The sequence below is a fragment of the Ailuropoda melanoleuca genome, chromosome X, assembly GCF_002007445.2.
Source record: "Ailuropoda melanoleuca isolate Jingjing chromosome X, ASM200744v2, whole genome shotgun sequence".
Taxonomy (NCBI): Eukaryota; Metazoa; Chordata; class Mammalia; order Carnivora; family Ursidae; genus Ailuropoda; species Ailuropoda melanoleuca.
In genome coordinates this window covers 77111848-77131538 of record NC_048238.1, presented here as the reverse complement: position 1 = coordinate 77131538, position 19691 = coordinate 77111848, and the positions used below count along the sequence as shown (strand labels likewise).

Below are 19691 nucleotides of genomic sequence, written 5' to 3'. Positions count from 1 at the left end.
ATAACACAGAGGAGCAAAAGTGTAAGTGGGAAGACCAGTTAGGAGACTACTATTATTGCCTAGGCAAGATGATGGTTTGGACCCAATGAGAGCAGTGAGATAGAATGGATGGCTTTAAAAAATACATTTTGGAGGCGGAGCCAGTAACATTTGTTGATAAACAGATGAACAGGACCTGTTGGGTGACAGAAAGTAAGACAAAGAACAAGGCTTCGGTTTTGGTCTTGGACAAATGGTACCACTTACGTGGCTGGGGAAGCATGAGGTGGGCTGGGAACAATTTCATGGTTGGGGTCAGAGGGGCATGGATCAAGAGGGTGAAGGGGCCATGACAAGATTCTGAGATGCTAGTAGACCTCTAAGTGGAGATTTAGTAGATCTTAGGATATAGGAGTCTAAAGCTCAATGGAGAGGTGAGAGCTAAAGATATAAATGCGAGCCTCATCAGCATGTAGAGAATTTTTAAAAAAGATTTTATTTATTTATTTGTCAGAGAGATGGAGAGGACAAGCGGGAGAGCGGCAGGCGGAGGGAGAAGCAGGCTCCCAACTGACAAAGTAGTCTGATGCGGCACTCGATCCCAGGACCCAGGGAACATGACCTGAGACGAAAGCAGACGCTTAACTGACTGAGCCAATCAGACGTCCCATCATGTAGAGAATTTTAAAACTATGAAACTGGGTGAGGCCATTTTATGAGAGACTAGTGATACAGAGGGCTTAGAGCTGAATTGTGGGGCATTCCAGCAGTTTGAGGTGAGGTAGAGAGGAAATGGTCAGCATGGGAGGTTGACAAGGGATGGGTGGAGAGGTATGAGGAAAACTGGAGAGTATGGAGATGTGAAGGGCAAGAGAAGAGAGCGTTGTAGAATGAGGACAGAGACATGACCATTGGCTGTGACTCCATGGAGGTCACTGGTGACCCTGACATGAGTGACCATCACAAACCGGGAGAGAGAAAGCAGTCTAAAGCAAGTTGAGATGCTGAGAGGAGTGTGATAAGTGAGGAAGCAGAAACAAGAGTATAGACATCTATTTTTTTCTAGAAGTTTTGCTATCAGGGCAGTAGAGAAATAAGGGGGAGGCTGGAAAGGAGTTTGGAGTCAGAGGAGGTTTTCATTTGTTTGGTTTTTTTCTTTTTTCTTTCTCTCTCTCTCTCTTTTGGAAAGCAGCAGGCTACCATTGCATATCTGTGGAGAGAGAAAGATTGATGATGCACGACAGAGAGAACACTGCAAGACAGATGTCCTTGAGGTGGCCAGAGGGGGTGGCATTTCCTGTGCCCCACTGTCAGAGTGCCTTCCAAAAGGGCAAATTGATGATGCAATTGCTCTGCTCCAAAATTCCCCATGGCTCTCCACTGCCTACTATATAAACCGAACTTTCTAGAATGGCATTTCAGTCCAGCCCCAACCACACTTTCAGCCTTGCTGTCCTTCAGCAAATCTCTGTACGTACCATATGTGAAAGCCAACACCAGCTACTCACTGGTGCCTTCATAGTCTGTGTGCTCTCACCTCCAGGGCTTTGCTGGTGTGCTTTGCCTTCAGTTCTGCCCCATTGGAAGCCTCATGCTTCAATGCCTTCCCCAATGCCCCAGCAAGAAATGATCCCTGGTGCCTATGGCACTTGGCAACTCTTCAGGCCTGTACAAAAAACTGCAACCATTTACGTTTATATAGTTTCAGCTTATAAAGGGTATGGGTATGTTCTCATGTTGCCTCGTGATTAACAATGTCCTGTCTTACAATGTGTCGAGTATGAGGGTGTGTCTTCTCTCGGCCACTAAACCATCAACTTTCTGAAGTCAGGGATTAGGCCTCGGTCCCCCTTGTGTCTCCCAAGTGGCACCAAGTAGGCGCTCACTAAATGCTTTAGAGTACTGACATGACGCTGGCTCTTCCTCGCCACATAGTTTATGTCCCTTAATGCAGTATTTCTGCATTTCTGAAAGTTCAATGGAACCTTGAATTTATTTTTTTAAAGATTTTATTTATCTGAAGGGAGAGAGAGTGAGCACGAGAGAGAGAGAGAGAGAGAGAGAGAGAGAGCGCACAAGCCAGGGGGAGAGGGGAGGGAGAAGCAGACTCCCCACTGAGCAGGGAGCCTGACACAGGGCTCTATCCCAGGACCCCAAAACCATGACCTGAGCCGAAGGCAGACGCTTCAACTGACTGAGCCTCCCAGGTGCCCCAGAACCTTGAATTTATGTAAGTGAATCCTTTACGACATTCGCCTCAGAGTCTGTCAGTTTTAAAGCAGCCTGCCTCTCATCCACTGGGAAGTACTGAGCTTCCAGCCCCTTACAGAGCCAGGTGCTGTGGGCACGGTTATGCGGTACGCCTTAGCACATCGAGAACCCCATACAGTGTATATGGGATTGCAGCATTAGCCAAGTTCTGCTGCTTTAAGGGTTATTAACACTGCGAGAGTGCACATGGGAAAGACAGGGGAACAGGATACTTTATAGTATCTACTATTTGTAAAAATAAATAGTACGTACGTAGCACTTACTGCGTGCTGGAACTATTCTCAATGTTTTTTTATATTCTCATTTTCTCTTACAAAACCCCAGTGAAGAGGTGCTATCCCTATCTTCATTTACAGATGTGGAAACTAAGGCACACAGAGCTTAAGCGACTTGCCCAGGTCACCCAGATGGCAGGTTGCTGGGCTGAGATTTGGAATCCCCCACCCCATCTGGATTTTGGCTCTGTATGCCTCCCATGATTTTATATAATATTGTATACCTTCCTTCTTTTTTAAGATTTTATTTATTTTTTAAAAAAGATTTTATTTATTTATTTGACAGAGATAGAGACAGCCAGCGAGAGAGGGAACACAAGCAGGGGAAGTGGGAGAGGAAGAAGCAGGCTCATAGCGGAGGAGCCTGACATGGGGCTCGATCCCAGAACGTTGGGATCACGCCCTGAGCCGAAGGCAGACGCTTAACCGCTCTGCCACCCAGGCGCCCCGTGGATTTTATTTATTTTTTTGAGAGAGAGAGAGATAGTGAGAGAGAGCATGAGCAGGGGGTGGGGAGAGGGAGAAGCAGGCTCTCTGCTGAGCAGGGAGCCCGATGCGGAGCTCGATCCCAGGATCGTGACCTGAGCCAAAGGCAGACGCCTACCCGACTGAGCCCCCAGGTGCCCCACCAAATTGTATACCTTTCTAAACCCTCTAATCTCTATCACTGTGCCTCACAAGAGTCATGTGTGGTAAAGCTGACCAAAGACTACGTGGCCATTTTACAGAGGAGTAAACTGAAGCCCAGTGAAGGGAAATGGCTCATTTAAAATCACGTGCTTGCCTGACAGCAAGGCTCTTTACTCCTGCCAGGGTAATCCCTCCCCGACACAGTACCACCTCATCTATTGCAGGGGCAACAAGTGGGCCTCCCACCCTTTAGAGCTGAGCCATTTGACCCTTCCTTTTGTGGACAGCAAATGAATGCAGTGAATGCATAAAAAGCACCCCAAACGGTGCCCAGCACATAGTAAGCCCTCAGGAAAGGATAGTTCCCTTCTTGCCTTTCTCTGTCTCCGCTCCCATACAGCTCTGTCTGCCCACCACCACCCAAGGCTCTCTTCTGGCCCGAGACTGAGCAAGTCAGCCAAGGTGGCCCTGGTTAACAGTGGGAGATGAAGTTACAGAGGGAAACGTAGATCGGGAGATGAGAAGGCTAGGTTACCTCAGCTTCGTGGACTGGCAATGGCAGAAACAAAAGCTCAGAAGTGGGGTCAAATGGAGGTGACCAGTGTTGAAAAGTTTCTTCCCATTAGAGCCCCAGACCAGTGTCACGGTGCCACTGAGAATCGCCTTCCACTCGTTCCCCTGCCCATCAGCCTAGACCAGCTCTGTCCCATGGAAACAGAAGCTGGGATGCAGTGAAATCGGCCATGGAGGCAGTTGTCTAGAATCATGAGACTTTCACTTCCTAGAGGAGAATAAACCCTGCTCATTACAACAGAGCCTCTAGAATTGAAGGTGTGTGACTCGGCCTAACTACTGGCAAGACACTCAGCCCTCATTTAACAGAAGCGATCCAACTTCTGTTTAGTGCATCCTGCTTTCCAATTATCTTCCTTTCTCAACTTTCCAATTATCCTCCTTTTCATTATCCTGGGAAAACATCAGGCATTCAGTGCAATCACATCACACTTAGGGGGGTAGCAAGTTTGGTGAAATCTCTTATTTAAATGAAAAAGAAATCCATAACCGTTTGCTAAATCATCCACAGTTCTTCTCAAATATCAATAGCAATACTGTGCTCAAAATGCCAGAAAATATAACTGTTGAAAATAAAAATATAACATAATCCTGGCAACCTGGCAGTATCTGCCCGTAACATATTGGAAAGCATTATATGTTTTGGGCACTTTTCCCATTGCTTGCCCCTGTTGGCCTCTTTCCAGACACCTGTGCCTGATTTTACCTGTAGCATCAGCTGAGGATCCTTGGGAAGGAGAACAAGTGGCATCTGAGCTCTAAGATGAAACTCAATTTCCCTGGGGAGGAGAAGAGAGGAGGTAAGGTCTGGGCAGGCCTGGAGCTGAGGTGTCCGGACACTGGGCTTCCCCCGCAAAGGCTGTGCTCACTGAGAGCCTTTGTGTCCTAAGCCAAGCCCTGAATCTTCCATCTCCATTCGAGTCACCTCTGCGAGCCTCCCCACCTTCCCCCGGCCCCACAAAAGGCACAATTTCAATGATCCAGCTTAGATGGGCAACGCCAGAATGGCAGGCTTTCTGGCTGTTTTTGTTCCACTAACCTGCTTAAACACATTCCAAGATCAACTTCTGCTAGTCACAGATGACAGCACAGATGGAGAAATTAACACGCATGTGTAAATACACTTCAGAACTCTGGTACATAGATTCCCCAGAGGTGCACCTGAGAGACTGCTACTACAGCATGAGAGGTGATGGTTAACGGTAGTCAGGCCACCACAGTAGCCAAGAAGGCACCCAGGTATTTGCCAACGATCAGGCCCCGCTGTGACACCCGTCTCCCTCGTTCTAAGGCAACAGCCAGCGTGTGACCGGGGAACTTGGACAGGAAGGAAAGGAAAGGGCCAGGAATCTTGACATCATGGCTTTGGAAGAGTTGCCAACCCTTTTTCTAGGGCTTCCTATACAAAGCAGGGTGACCAAAGACTAAATGAAGAAAGCACGTCTCGCCCTTGGGGAATGCTGCTGGGGGTAGCCACTGAAGGAAAAGCAGAAGCCACCATGGGCCATCCTCCCGGCATTTATCAAAAGTAGGGGGTAGCACATTGGGGAATATCACTCTTCCACTGTTCGGTAATGTGACAGTGACACAGCAGAGTGCAAGGGATACGTGGTGGAAACCTAGGTTCTCCTTGAAGTTCTGTCATTAATACACTGTGTGGCTCTGGGCAAGTAAATTCAAGAAATTTCCTCATCCACAAAGTACATATAGCCTTGGCCTCCCAGTCCACCTGTCGACTTCAAAGCATGACGACAGAAGTGCATGCCATATACTTTGGTGTCTTATAGGTGTTGAAACCACCCAAAATCTCTGCACAGATATGTTGTTAAAAACCTTCTTCAAACCAATGAATACTTAACAAGGTAGTGAGTATTTTAGGACACAACTGAAGTGATAATGGGAACCTAGAAATAGGACTAGGAAGGGAAGAATCTTCTTTTGCCCTAAGGGCATTTTCCAGGGCCAGCAAATTGTAACTTTCATATTGAAAGCCCTGAGGAACAAGCCTTCAAGGGGAGAAGAAATGAAAGCCCAGAGCCAAGAGAAGGTGAGAAATCTGGTAGGAAACTCTCCTCCAAAGAAATCAAGGGCTCCAAATAAGTATACATGCAGGATAAGAGTGAACCACTTAGGAACCACATGGACTTGCAGCCGGAGTTCATTATTTTCCAGGAAGGCTCAAGTCTCAAGATTAAATGGTCACAGACGAGCAGTGCCCCAGGATCTTGGCCAAAGCAAACAAATTCCCTCTCGGAAGAAAGATAACTTTATCCTGGGCCTCCAATGATTCCTCCAAATAATTTTTCAAGTCCAATGACTGGCATAGGAAGATAACCAGATACATATGGAAATAAGGTACCATGTCTACGAACCTGCTAGAAAAAAAGCAAACAACAAAGAGACCCACAGAGACTTCAGATATCGGACATATCACAGACAGACTATAAAGTGATTCTGTGTTTAAAGAAAAGGAGTTAGGCTGTTCTAACATCCCGATGTTATCCCGAACAGCGTAAAAATATAATCAAAAAACTATGACACATTAAAGATACACGCCCTAATTTTCAGGCAATGACTAAATGAATACAAAGAGTGTTTATCTTCCAGGGGTGCCTGGGTGGCTCAGTCGGTTAAACATCCGACTCTTGATCTTGGCTCACGTCATGATCTCGGGGTCATGATAGAGCCCCACGTTGGGCTCCATGCTCAGCCCAGAGTCTGCTAGAGCTTCTCTCCCTCTGCCCCGCCCCCCCACTCTCCCTAAATAAATAAATAAGATCTTTTAAAAAAAAGTGATTATCGGGGCGCCTGGGTGGCACAGCGGTTAAGCGTCTGCCTTCGGCTCAGGGCGTGATCCCCACGTTGCGGGATCGAGCCCCACATCAGGCTCCTCCGCTATGAGCCTGCTTCTTCCTCTCCCACTCCCCCTGCTTGTGTTCCCTCTCTCTCTGGCTGTCTCTATCTCTATCGAATAAATAAATAAAATTAAAAAAAAAAAAGAGTGATTATCTTCCAAACTAGTAGAGCGGAAAAATAAAGTGAAAAAAAATGAAGTCAATGCCACAGAAGGCAAGAAGAAAGAAGAGAAAAAGGCAGAAGGACAAGTAGAAGGCACAAAGTACATTGGTAGGTAGTCACAATGGATAGAGTACATGGCAGTGCTAGCGAAAAGTCTGCAATGTTTAATGAGGGCAAGAGATTCTTTTGATTTGGAAACCTTATTCACATTAAGCACTGAAGCATCCTTTACTTTGAGCTTTTACTTCTTGAACGTTTTATGAGTGGGATGTGGGGTGGTGGAGTGGCCGTTCACTTGAGCCTCAAAAGAAACCATGACTGATTCAAAAGAAATCAGAATACAGAAAATAGATGCACCCTTTCCTTTATACTCCAGTTTCCTAAGACCCGAGGGAGAATGAAGCTGAAAGCACGGACCCAGGTACAGTCAGGGGTCTGGGCAGGGCCTGGGCAGGGAGCAAGGCGGGACAAAATAAAAACTACCACAAATATAACAAATTGGTCATTTGGACACTTGGCCATTCAGTAATTTGACATTCAAAAAATTTGTTTTTGGAGAACTGGCTTCAAGTACATGACTCTAGAACCATTTGATATGGACTGGCAACGTGTAAGGATTTTCCTGTCTTGTTCCAGAGACTTGGAGAACAGCACAAAGGACTAGGGATGGCTAGCAGGGCTGATTCACAGGTTTGCCTGCACAGTGAGGCTCTGCTCTCACTGTCTTGAAACTCTTGATTTTTAAACCAGAGGCCTCACATTTCTATTTTTCGCTTGGCCCTGCAAATGACATAGCTGGTCCCTAGAGCTCTAATGGTAAGTGGGCAGCAGCAGAAGGTGAAGATAAGGCCAATGGCCACTCAAGGAGTTCTGCCAACATCATGGCTCATGAGAGCTCCAAGCTGAAGGCTCAGCGAATGCCCCAGGGGTGACATAGGCAGCTCAGGTTGTGCTGAGTGGAAGTGGTGACTCAGGCACCAGGGCATCCATCGGGAACTCTTCGAGGGGTATTTTACTAAGACCACACATCTCTTCAGGACTTATCCTGGAGTGGGCACTGGGCAAAGCCCTTTGCATATATTGTCTAATTAATTCCTTAACTACGAGCAGGGTACTGTACTAGGTGCTATGGGGGAAAAAAACAGAAATTCTTTTTTAAATCTCCTTTCAGGGGCGCCTGGGGGGCTCAGTCGGTTAAGTGTCTGCCTTCGGCTCAGGTCGTGATCCCAGGAGTCCTGGAATCGAGTCCAGCATCAGGCTCCCTGCTCAGCAGCGGGAAGTCTGCTTCTCCCTCCCTCACTGCCCCCTCCCCTGTACATGCTCTCTCTTGCATGCGTGCTCTCTCTCGCTTGCTCACTGTCTTTCAAATAAATAAATAAAACCTTTTAAAAAAAATCCCCTTTCAGGGAGGAGCTTTCAGTCCAGTTGGACGGAGGGATCTAAGCAGTGGTAACACTTGAAAAGGCGGATGTGTTTAAGCATTTAAATCCATGACGGGTCTGAGCAGTAATGCAATGGGAGTTCAAAGAAAGGGAGTCCATTGAGTTGGGGTGATCAGAGAAAGTTTCTTGAAGAAACCGAGGTTTGAGATGGGTCTTGAAGGAAAGGAAAGTCCTAGATGCGTGGGTGAGGGTGTCAGGAACTCTGAGCAAGGAGCACTAACTGCATGGGAGCGAGGTGGGGAGTAGACACACTCTCGGTGTGACAGGGACTGCAGGGAGGATGAGGTTGAATAATCTTGTTGAAAAAGACAGTACAAAGGGTTGGGCAAGGGGGCCAGCCAGAGCTTCTAGAAAGAGAAGGGTGCAGAAGGCCTCAAATGCCACAATTTTGACTCGATCTATAGACCGTGGGGGGAAAAAGCAGCAAAGGCTTTGGGCAGCAGAGGAGTGGCACAGGGAAGGGATATTTGGGGAAGCTGGACCTAGTGGCAAAGATAGGGGGTATGGGGTGAGATGAGTGGTTCTGAGGCTTCCAGAGGAGAGTTCAAACTCTCTTGGGGGCATCTAGACAAACCGTGCCCCAAACATTCCTCCAGAACTGTCCCTGAGGGCTATCATCCAAGAGGGCAAAGTGAGAACAACTCTGTATGCCCCAGGCCTCTCCTCATCCCTTCCCAGCAAGGGCCTGTCTGGACCCCCGCTCTTGCCTCAGTGCCTACGCAAACGCTAATAAGTGCCAAAGCGTTGCCATAGAAACCATTGCTTCATCTTTCTTATGGAATGTTCTGCAGCCGTGAGGCTTCCTACTCTGGGAAGCTTTCTGCAAATATTTGAAGAAAGTGGCAAATGCGTCAGCCATGAGTGTACGTGTCGGACTGGCCGGGGAGGGGCTGGAAGGAAGGGGTCATATCATGGTACAGGCTCCACCAGGGAACTGACTCAGCCATGGGGCCACTGGAAAACAATTACCTTTTTTTCCCCCAAGATCTTATTTATTTATTTTAAGAGAGAGAGAACGTGAGCAGGGGAGGTTCAGAGGGAGAGAGAGACAGAATTTCAAGCAGATGCCCCACTGAGCACAGAGCTGGACGTACGGCTCGATCTCCTAACCCTGAGATCATGATCTGAGCTGAAATCAAGAGTCGGACGCTTAACGGACTGAGCCACCAGGCTCCCCAAGACAATAACCTTTTAAAACCACTAGACTGGGCTCCTAACACACTTGACTTCTTTCCACTACCGCTGGATTATACCCTAGGGCCTGACCGTCTCAACCCCATCCACCCACCTTGGGAGAACACCAGTAACACTCCAGACTTGCCTGCGGTACTGCTTGGAATGATGGAAGTAAAAGCTACTAGAATTGCATGGAACACAACGGGGCTGAAAGTTGCAGAGGGGAAAAACATCCATAAGGATAATAACCAGAAATAAATTCTCGTTTGTTCTGTGCAGGGCACTGCCCTAAGCACTTTAGAGGAGTTTCCTCATTTAATCCCCACAATATCCTCTGAGTTTGGTCCTATGAGTCTCAAGTGGCTAAATGATTTACCCAGACCCTCACAGGAAAGAGGTCATAGCGCTGGGAGGGGGAGCCAGGGCATGTGTATTCCCAACCACCCTGTCACACTGCTTTTCTTTTTTCTCTTTTTAATAATGGTTTTATTGTGAAATATAGTATGCATTGCAAAGTGTATGAAAGGGGCGCCTGGGTGGCTCAGTCAGTAAAGCATCTGCCTTCGGCTCAGGTCATGATCCCGGGGCCCTGGGGTTGAGCCCCTTTATTGGGCTCCCCGCTCAGCAGGGAGTCTGCTTCTCCCTCTGCCTGCTGCTCCCCCTCCGTCTCTCCACTCGATCATTCTCTTTCTCTCGCTCGCTCACTCTCTCTCTCAAATAAATAAAATCTTTTTTTAAAAAGTGTATGGAAGTATTTCCCTGATGCCGAGTGATGTGGAGGGTTTGTTCATGTGTCTGTTTTGTGTGTGTGTGTGTGTGTGTGTGTGTGTGTGTGTTTTAAATAGTTATATCTATTTGCTTCTGGTAATTGATCCGTAATGATGGCGATGATGATTATAATAGTTAACATTCACTAGGCAATCAGTTTTTGCCAAGATGAGTGCTAAGTGCTTTACCTATATTCCATCTTATGTGATTCTCAGAACAACCCAATGAATCAGGGACTTTTATCACCCCTATTTCCAAGAAGAAAATGAGGGTTGGAGAGGTTAAGTCACTCATCTGATGGAACTTGGCGGAGCAGGGACTCGAACTCAGGTCGCTCTGATTCTGAGGCCATTCTGCCATTTGTGGCGGCTGAGTAGCATTCTCTCTAGACCTAGGTTGAAATGTCTAGTGCAGGCAAACCTCCACCCTCCACCACTCTGGTGGCATCTTGAAGACAGTTTTTCCTACACCCACTTTTCCTGGAGTGGTTAAGAACTCTAAGGGGCCCGGCCCTACCATAACATGCAGGATAGCACCCTGGATTCTCAGGGTCTGCACGTATGCCTCAGCCAAGACCCTAGGAACTGTGTGCCTCCCAGGACCCCTTCTTAGCCGCAGCGCCCCCCCAACCCCCGAGCCTAGTTGCTTTAGCTACTTTAGGGAAATTCATTCACCTATGTGCTCACACCTTGCCTTGCCTTCCCGGTTTGTGTTTCGGCCCAGGTCAGGGCTGGGGAGACTGACACTCAACCTCCTATCATGCAGGAAGCCACATCTATGTGGGCTGAGTCTAACCTGGTTCTCCAAGTGAGAAATCATCGCTGCCCCAGCTCTCCCAGGGCCCTTGGCCTACATGGTCTATGAAAGCATCAGCCTGGTCTGCTGAGCTGAGGAAATCCGGGGTCCTCTGGGCCACCTCTGCTAGAGGCACACTTCTTCTGGTCTTTAGTGAGTGGCAGGAGGTAGGGAGCAGATGAATGGGTGCTATTTTCTGCCCAAATAGGAGGCCAAAGCCAAGTGGCAGATACAGCTAGGTCAGATATAAAACTGACAAGCTGATCGGGCATCGGTTTTATGACGTGATGATTCCTCTCCTTGAATAACAACAGGAACCTAACAAATGAGAGGATTGTAAATCGGCAAGTGACATCCAGCACATTAATGAAACACTGTCACCAAAAGCCTCTTGTTAGTCACAGCTGTCCAGGCTCTTACCAGGTGGCAGAGAGGAAAACCGGCTTTCACAGTAACAGTTGCTCTGTAAACATGGGAAGGGTGGCCGGTTAAGCCTGCCCTTCATACCGCTGAACTCTGTGGATCAATTTAAGAACGTCATCCAAGGAAACACAAGCTCAAATGAGAATGAGAGAGGCATAAGAGAAAGAAAACTCTTCCTACGTTCTGGCTTATCCTGGGTTAATCCAAGGCTTTCCTCGCCACTGACTAGCTGGGTGACCCAGGAGGCAAGTCACAGAACTTCTGATCGGAAACTGACGGTAAAGTCCACCACATCCAATCCTCTCTTGATGCTTCAGTGTATTTAATACCATCAGCCTCTACTGGCATCCTGGGAGTGACAGGGAACTCGCTATCCATCAAAGCATTTCCTCTAATTCTTTTATTTGTAAGATTTATTTATTTATTTATTTAAGAGAGAGAGAGAGAGAGAGAGAGAGAGAGGGCACGCACAAGTGGGAGGAGGGGCAGAGGGAGGGGGAGAGAGAAAGAATCTCCAGCGGACTCCATGCTGAGTGTGGAGCCCAATGTGGGGCTCAATCTCATGACCCCAAAATCACGATATGAGCTGAAATCAAGAGTCGGATGCTTAACCAACTGAGCCACCCTGGCACCCCAATTTCCTCTAATTCTTAATGAGCTCTCAAATCTATCAGTTTTGTTACTTAACAAGCACTTATATTGTGCTTCATATATTTCCGATACTGATCTAAGCAAATCACAAGTATTAAACGATTTAATCTTTAGAACAACCCTATGATGTAGGTACTACTCTTCTCTCTGTGTTACAGGGGAGGAGGCTGAGTGTCGGGGAGGCTAAAATATTCAAAGGCACACAGCTAGAATATGGCAGAGTCAGGATTCTAACCCAGGCAATGTGGCTCCTGGCTGTATGTGCTTAACCACTGTACTATGGAAAGCTCTTTTATTGGCCTGAAACCTGCTTACCTTTTTGTAACTTGCACATCATTGGTCCTAGGGCTTACTCTTTCTGGAGCCCCATATATTTAACCTCAGAAAGGCCTTTTAACATTCTTGAGTACAAAGCAGATTAGCATGTTGGGGCCATTGCTCTATCAATGATGGGGCTAGTACCCCAGCCCAAGCAGGCAGAGGATGGCAGGGCACTTTACGTTCAAAGAACCAGACCCAAAGAAGGAAAGGAATTCCTCCAAAGTCAAAGAGTGTGTTGATAAAAGAGTTTGAACTTGAATCTATGTTTGGACTGCACGCCAGTGTCCTTTATGCTACTTTACCTGGGGCTACTTCTATCCTTGCCTCCTGCCCCCCAACACATACATTATTATCATTGATATAATGATAGCTATCATCCAACGAGCGCTTACCTATTCTGTACCTCTTGCTCTGCGTGCATTATATCACTTAATCCTGAGAACCACCTCCACCCTGTGAGACAGGTACAACTGTCATCTTTATCTTCCAGAAATGAAAGTGGAGGCAGAGGGAGGTCCAATAATTTGCCAACAGCCAAGGGGCTAGTAAGTTGCAGAACTTGGATTCGAATTCAGATCTTTCTGTCACCGAGTCTGGACTTTAAATCACTGTCTTACAAGTCTCTCCAGAATATTCACAAGAAACCCAGGGCACTTTGTGAACCCCTTGTTGAAAGGGAGATTATTAAGGCTGAAGACCTATGAATACCTATAGATACCCTGTTTCTGATATAAACAGATAATTTTTTAAAATAGTAAAGAAGAGTTTGAGACAAAAAAAAAGAGAGAAGTTAGTTTGCCTCCTAGCTCGGGTGCTGAAATACGAGGTTATAATTGTAGAACACATGATTCTCGGGGCAGATTCACACTTGCTTTTTTTTTTTTAAAGATTTTATTTATTTATTCGACAGAGACAGAGACAGCCAGCGAGAGAGGGAACACAAGCAGGGGGAGTGGGAGAGGAAGAAGCAGGCTCCCGGCGGAAGAGCCTGCTGTGGGGCTCGATCCCATAATGCTGGGATCCCGCCCTGAGCTGAAGGCAGACGCTTAACCACCACGCCACCCAGGCACCCCTCACACTTGCTTTAATAACACAACAAAGTGTTTGTTTCTCAGCACCTACTACGTACCAGGCACAATACTTGCACTGTCCACTACTTGACGCACTTCATTTTGTTTCTTGCCACAGTGATGCTGAGTCTCTACGACGAAGAGGAAGACAATATTCACTCTACCTCTGCCCACAACTGAAATATCTACTTTTCCTTGAGTGGTAAAAGCCACAATACCAAGGAAAGACCAGTCTTTCAATAAACAAGGGATGTGGGAAGATTTTAAAAGCCATCCACACCAACCCAAACCCCCAAGTGGAAATCCTCTCATTTTCAAAACACTTGCAGGGAATAAACAAGATTAAAAAAAACAAAACAAAACAAAAAACCAAAAACGGTCACCACAAATATCACAGGGGGTTGATCGCTTTCATATATAAGAAGCTTATACCTTTGTTAAGAAAATACTAAGACTGTAATGGTTAAATGGGCAAAAGATACAGTTTCAGAGGAAGATCTGTAAATGGCTAATAAACACGTGGAAAGGATTCAACCTTGCTTAGTAATAAAACACATAAAAATGAAGCAACGGTCGGATACAAATTTTGCCCATCAAATAAACACAAGTTTTTTGTTTTTGTCTTTGTTTTTAAAATAGAGGACTCAATGTTGGCAAAAGTGTCCTACGGACACCCATGCATGGCCGGTATGAGCCAGACAAGCCTTCTGGAAAGATATTTGGTAATAACTTTCAAAAGCCTACCACATGTGTAGACTCTTAACATATAATGGTTTGCTTTTAGGCCTATGGGAGGAAGCCGCTATGGCTCACGGGCCTACCCTACCTACTCAACACACACCCAGCACGGCCGTGGGCACTCAAGCTTAGCCTTGTGTAACTCTTGGTGCCTCAACCAAACTTGACTGTGGTCGATGTCCAGTGCCACCTCCTTCAGTGAGCACCCTGCAGTGAGTACGTGTTCAGGGAATGGCTGCCTACGGATCACTGAACTCATGGAGATGGTGATACACTGGGAGCCCAAGCTGCATGTTTCATACTGTGCAGCGAGGAAGCATGGGCTCCAGCCTCGGCTCTTCCACTGACCGGCCCTTTGGCTTTGGGGAGTTACTTAACTCTGTTTCAGTCTCTTGAGCTGTGACTCAGAGCTGGTCTCGTTCACCTCTCAAGATGACTTGGGACTGAGCCTCTGCCAGTTCCAAGTTGTTTGGTCTTGAGAAAGCTACTTAAGCCTCTCTCAGGACTTCTGTTCCTCAACTAATACTTCCCTCCGAGGCCTGAAGTAAAGACGGAAGGACATGCTGCATGGAAAGAGCTTAGCGCTGTGCCCAACACCTAGTAAGAGTAATAACGAGGGAGGCTAAAATGTAATGTCTTACAGTTGCACCACATTGAAAATTCTATTTTTAAAGCATTTTCTTTCCATTTTTTTCCCTCTCTCTCTAGGAAAGCCTGAAAACATCTAGCTAATAATGTCTCACAGCTGTGACCACAATCTCTGCCTGCTGGCACAGCACACCATCTCCACCCCACTCACATGCCAGGGACCGTTCAGTCCCCAGTGTGGCGTCAACTACCTATGGTAAAGAACAACAGGTGGCTTGAGAAAATTCAGCCAACTGTTTGTAAGGCCCTCTAGGCATCAGAGCGGCTATTTAATGGCGAATAAACTGAGGCTTAGAGATTTGGGCGAGTCGCTGTGGAGTGCAAAAGCTGAAACAAGAGATGGAAATCCTTGCCCCTTGCTGACCACAATTCCCTACATTAGCATAGCACTCTGTGTGTCAGGATGCCCTCCTGACGTCTCAGTTGAGCCTCTCAACAAGGCTGTGTGGTTGGCAACGCAGATACCACCACTGCCAATGAAAAGATGAGGGAGTGAGGCTTAGAGAAGGACAGCTTTGCCTAAGGTCAGATGGTTAGTCAGCAGCAGAGGAGAAACTAGAACCTCGGTCTCTGCTCTGGTAGCCTAGAGTTCTTTCTACTTCACTCTAAGTCCTGGCACTGCTGCCAAGGTCAATTTCTTTTTTCTTTCCTTCTTTTTTTAAAAAAAGAGAGCGTGTGTGTGAGCAGGGGAGGGGCAGGGAGAGAGAATCTCAAGCAGGCGCCACGCTCACGCAGAGCCCAATGTGGGGCTTGACCTCACAACACTGAAATCATGACCTGAGCAGAAATCAAGTCAGACGCTTAACCAGCTGAGCCACCCAGGTGCCCCTCCAGGACAATTTCGAAAGAGTACAGCACCTCATACAGGTTGTCCTGGGAAAAGGAATCAATCACTGGTGACGGTAAGCCCACACTTTGGCCCCACTGCAATCTACTTGCCCTAACCTGGGAAGTGGGCAAAGGACTTGAACAAACAGCATCCGTGGAGTCAAAAAGTGGTTGTCTGAGGGGCACCTGGGTGGCTCAGCCGTGACGTGTCTGCCTTCGGCTCAGGTCATGATCCCAGGGTCCTGGGACCGAGTCCCGCATCAGGCTCCCTGCTCGGCGGGAAGCCTGCTTCTTTCTCACACCCTCCTCTTGTTGTGTTCTGCTTCTCGCTGTCTCTCTCTGTCAAATAAATAAATAAATAATCTTTAAAAAAAAAAAGTGGTTGTCTGAAAGATCAGCCAAAGTAGCTTCTATAAAAATTGGATTTTATACATTGTAGAAGTGGAGAAACAACGTGATCATTGACGCATCTAGCCAGTTTCTTGCTTATGGAAGGTGACCTCCAGTTGCTCACAGGGTCATTTTTAAAAAAATCTCCTCTGGCCTTTCTGCCTTCTCTCCCTCTTCTCAAAGGCTTTCTTTTGCCTGTGTGCTCACACGCGCTGCCTCTCTCTCGCTGCTAAATGTTTTATAAATATTATTTTATCTATTCCTTACGACTCTGTGAGGTAGGTATTACCATCATTCCCATTTTACAGATGGGCAAAATGATGCTTAGAGCGATTAAATAAGTAGACCAAGGTCACATAGTTAATGTCACAGCTCAGACTGAACCAAAATACCCAGCTCCAGAGCCTATGACTTAAACATCACATCACATTCTCCTGAAAGGATGCAGGGAGATGGACGCATAATATAGGATATAATATTTACTAAAAGTTCTTCAAAGTATTTTTATACTTTCACTTTGTTTCATCATTATAGCAGGTATTTTTAGACCCCATCCTATAGGAAGGAAAGAGAAAGTCAGGAAAATTCCTCAAGGTTCCACAACTAATAGCAGAGTCAAAATTAGAAGACAACTTTCTAGGCTCCCAGTATCATGCTCTTTCCATTATACTATGTCTCTTCAACAGCCCTGACATGGATCCCGGTGCTCCCTCCCTTGGTATCCATAGCCATGGAGCACAGGCTGGACCTAGTAAGTTGCTTCTTTTTCTTTTTTAAAGATTTTATTTATTTATTTGAGATAGAGAGAGAGCACCAGAGAGAGAGAACATGAGAGAGAGACTGCAGGCACAGGGGAGCAGAGAGAGAGGGAGAAGCAGGTTCCGCACTGAACTGGGAGCCCAATGTGGGGCTCAATCCCAGGACCCCGGGACCATGACCTAAGCTGAAGGCAGATGCTTACCTGACTGAGCCACCCAGACGCCCCTGGACCTAGTGACTCGCTTCTAAGGGACAGAATATGGCAAAAGTGATGGGATGTCACTTCAGTGATTAGGTTACAAAAGACTTAAGTACATGTTGCTGGCACTCTCTTTCCATTGCCTTTTTGGCTTGGACACATTGATGAAGTAATCCGCCTCACTGAAGAGGCTGCATGGCAAGGAACTGAGGGTTAACCTCTGGCCAGCAGCCAGCAAAGAGATGAGGCCCTCAATACAACAACCTGCAAGGAACTGAATCCTTCTGACAACCACATGAGCGAGCTTCAAAGTGGACCCTTCCCTAGTCGAGCTGTGACATGACTACACCCCTGGCCGACACTTTGTCTACAGCCTTGTTAGAGGCCCCGCTATATTACACCTGGGCTCCTGACCTACAGAAACGTGGAGATAATAAATGTGTGTCATGTGAAGCCACCAAGTTTTGGGGTGACTTGCTACATCACAATAGGTAATTACCACAATATGATGCCAGCTAGCAGCTTTATCGCTCTTCCACCGTTTCACAGCCTAATGAAGCCATGGCGCAGCCCTTGAGAGGACGGAGAAAAAAGATCCAGGCGAGTTTTGGAAATCCAGAGTAGAGCTGTGAATCTGAGACTCACCTCCTGGCCTGCTTCAATGTTTCCTCTGCCCGTAAGTTCTTTTTTTTTTTTTTTTTTTTAAAGATTTTTTTTTTTTTATTTGACAGAGATAGAGACAGCCAGCGAGACAGGGTACACAAGCAGGGGGAGTGGGAGAGGAAGAAGCAGGTTCATAGCAGAGGAGCCTGATGTGGGGCTCGATCCTGCAACGCTGGGATCACGCCCTGAGCTGAAGGCAGACGCTTAACCGCTGTGCCACCCAGGCGCCCCTCTGCCCGTAAGTTCTGATAGCCGTGGCCCAAGTTGGTACATGGAGATCTGAGGCTTCGCCTTCTCCCCTGGACACCAAGTCCTAGCTTTCTCAGTGCTCAGCTTGTGTTCAAACCAAGTGGTTGGCAACATCAGGTCAGGTTCTCTTCGCTGCCTGCTTGGGGAGCCCCGTCATCCCCCCCCCCCAGGAGTTCCCACGGGGCCCAAGCTACCACGCCAAGCTGTCTCCCTCCTAGCGACTGTATCTGCTCCCCAGCCACTGCCCCAACCACAGTGCTATTTTGGAATTTCTAACTGAGTGTGGGCTGGAGCAAGTGAGGGGTTTTGACAGACTCCCTAAAAGCAATTAGCCAAATGGGAATCACTTACGCTCAATTTTCAAATGGCTAATTTGGTGTCGGGGAATCTTCTTCAAAAGGCGTGGGTGGCAGACATCCCAGCGTATCCTGTAACTATTTAGCTAGATAGCTTAGCCAAGGGAGTTGCATTCCCACGTGCTGAGAAAAGTCTTACAAAGGGGATTCACCTAACTTCTTCCTCTGCCAGCTCAGGGGTCTCTAAAATATTAGAGAACAAACCAGGGTGAATTCCTTTTCATTGTGTCAGACTAGAAACAGAAAGGTGAATGCAGGCCAGTGAGGGCCTGTGCAGATCCCCTGCACTGCCTGTGAGGTAAGGGTCCTCCACACCAACCCCTAGGCCTGTGTGTCATGAATGCCTGTGTGTGTGTTAGTGTCCACTGGTCTGGGGAGAGGAGGAGGGAAAGAAAGGCTACAGTACATTTGGGGATGTGCACGCCCCACAGACATGTGTGCCTGAACAAGTATCACCTCTTCCAGAAGCAGGTGATGGGTATAAAGAGCGGACTCTTCCCAGTCCATGCGACATGCATGTGTAGAGGGCTGTGGCCACGAAGACCGTGGATATGCACAGCCCCTTTGTGTGCAGAGGGAGGCTATGAATAAGGGCTCTACCGAGCTTTCCCAATGTAGAGTTGGGGTGTTTCAGGGTCAACACACCTAAATCTGGTGATAATAAATCAAATCACAATGGGACTACGCATGTATGTATAGCAAGTCTCAAATTCTCAGTGTGAGTCATTCACTGACGTGTGTGTGCATCCGTGTACCTTCCTGGCCATTAGTAATGAGGGAAAGGAAGACAAGTACATGAGCACAGGAGACAGAAACTGACAATGAGCCCGTGAAGAGCCCTTTAAGAAGAGGATAAGGAAGAAGATCTGGCTCATTAAGTACCTACCTCATTAGGGCCTGAGCTGTCAGGAAGCTGAACCAAACCACTTCATTTCCTTGACAATTGAGCCAATCCCCCTCCCTTCTCCCTCCATTTTTGTAATCAGGAGAAAGGGAACTGGAGCAAAATTCCGTATCCCCCCCACCCCGCCCCATGAAATGTACATGTCCTCCATGCCTCCTTCTTTTCTAACACGTGTCTGTGAATACCTGCCTAGCCTGGGCTCAGCATTGGGAAGTCTTCTGTTTGTTTTCCACTATCTTCACTTCATCTACATGAGTACATTGTTCACAGAGGCATTCAGGGAAGAAGAATGGTTAAATGGAATACTGTGAGCCACCCAAATCTCAATTTCTGACTGTCCCCACAATAGCAAGAGCACTGGCTACAAGTCAAGCAATAAATGGATTATCTTGTACCCAGAGGTCTGGCGCCCTAAAAAAATCAGGCTTGGCTGAAAACCAGAGTTGTTCACATAATGTTCCTTTTCTGCCCATAGTTATACAAATGCAACCCGGTTTTAATGGTCTTCAAGAAAACTGACTCAAATGTTTACAAGCTTAGGCAAGTTTCTGGATGAAAGACGCCA

General features: G+C 47.1%; 1 protein-coding gene across 18 annotated transcripts in view; it reads right to left on the bottom strand.

Annotated features, from left to right (window-relative positions):
• PAK3 (p21 (RAC1) activated kinase 3) overlaps window positions 1-19691 on the bottom strand; it is a 246667-nt gene that overhangs the window by 153335 nt on the left and 73641 nt on the right. For 10 of the 18 annotated variants that reach the window (XM_034648870.1, XM_034648871.1, XM_034648875.1 and 7 more), the window contains one exon: window positions 4435-4507. The exons of 6 other annotated variants lie outside the window; for them this stretch is intronic. In XM_034648870.1, coding sequence (XP_034504761.1) covers window positions 4435-4507 — 73 coding nt within the window. Of the gene's footprint in view, window positions 1-4434; window positions 4508-13451; window positions 13524-19691 lie in introns of those variants that run through there. 2 more of the 18 variants (XM_034648878.1, XM_034648872.1) reach the window with 2 other exon arrangements.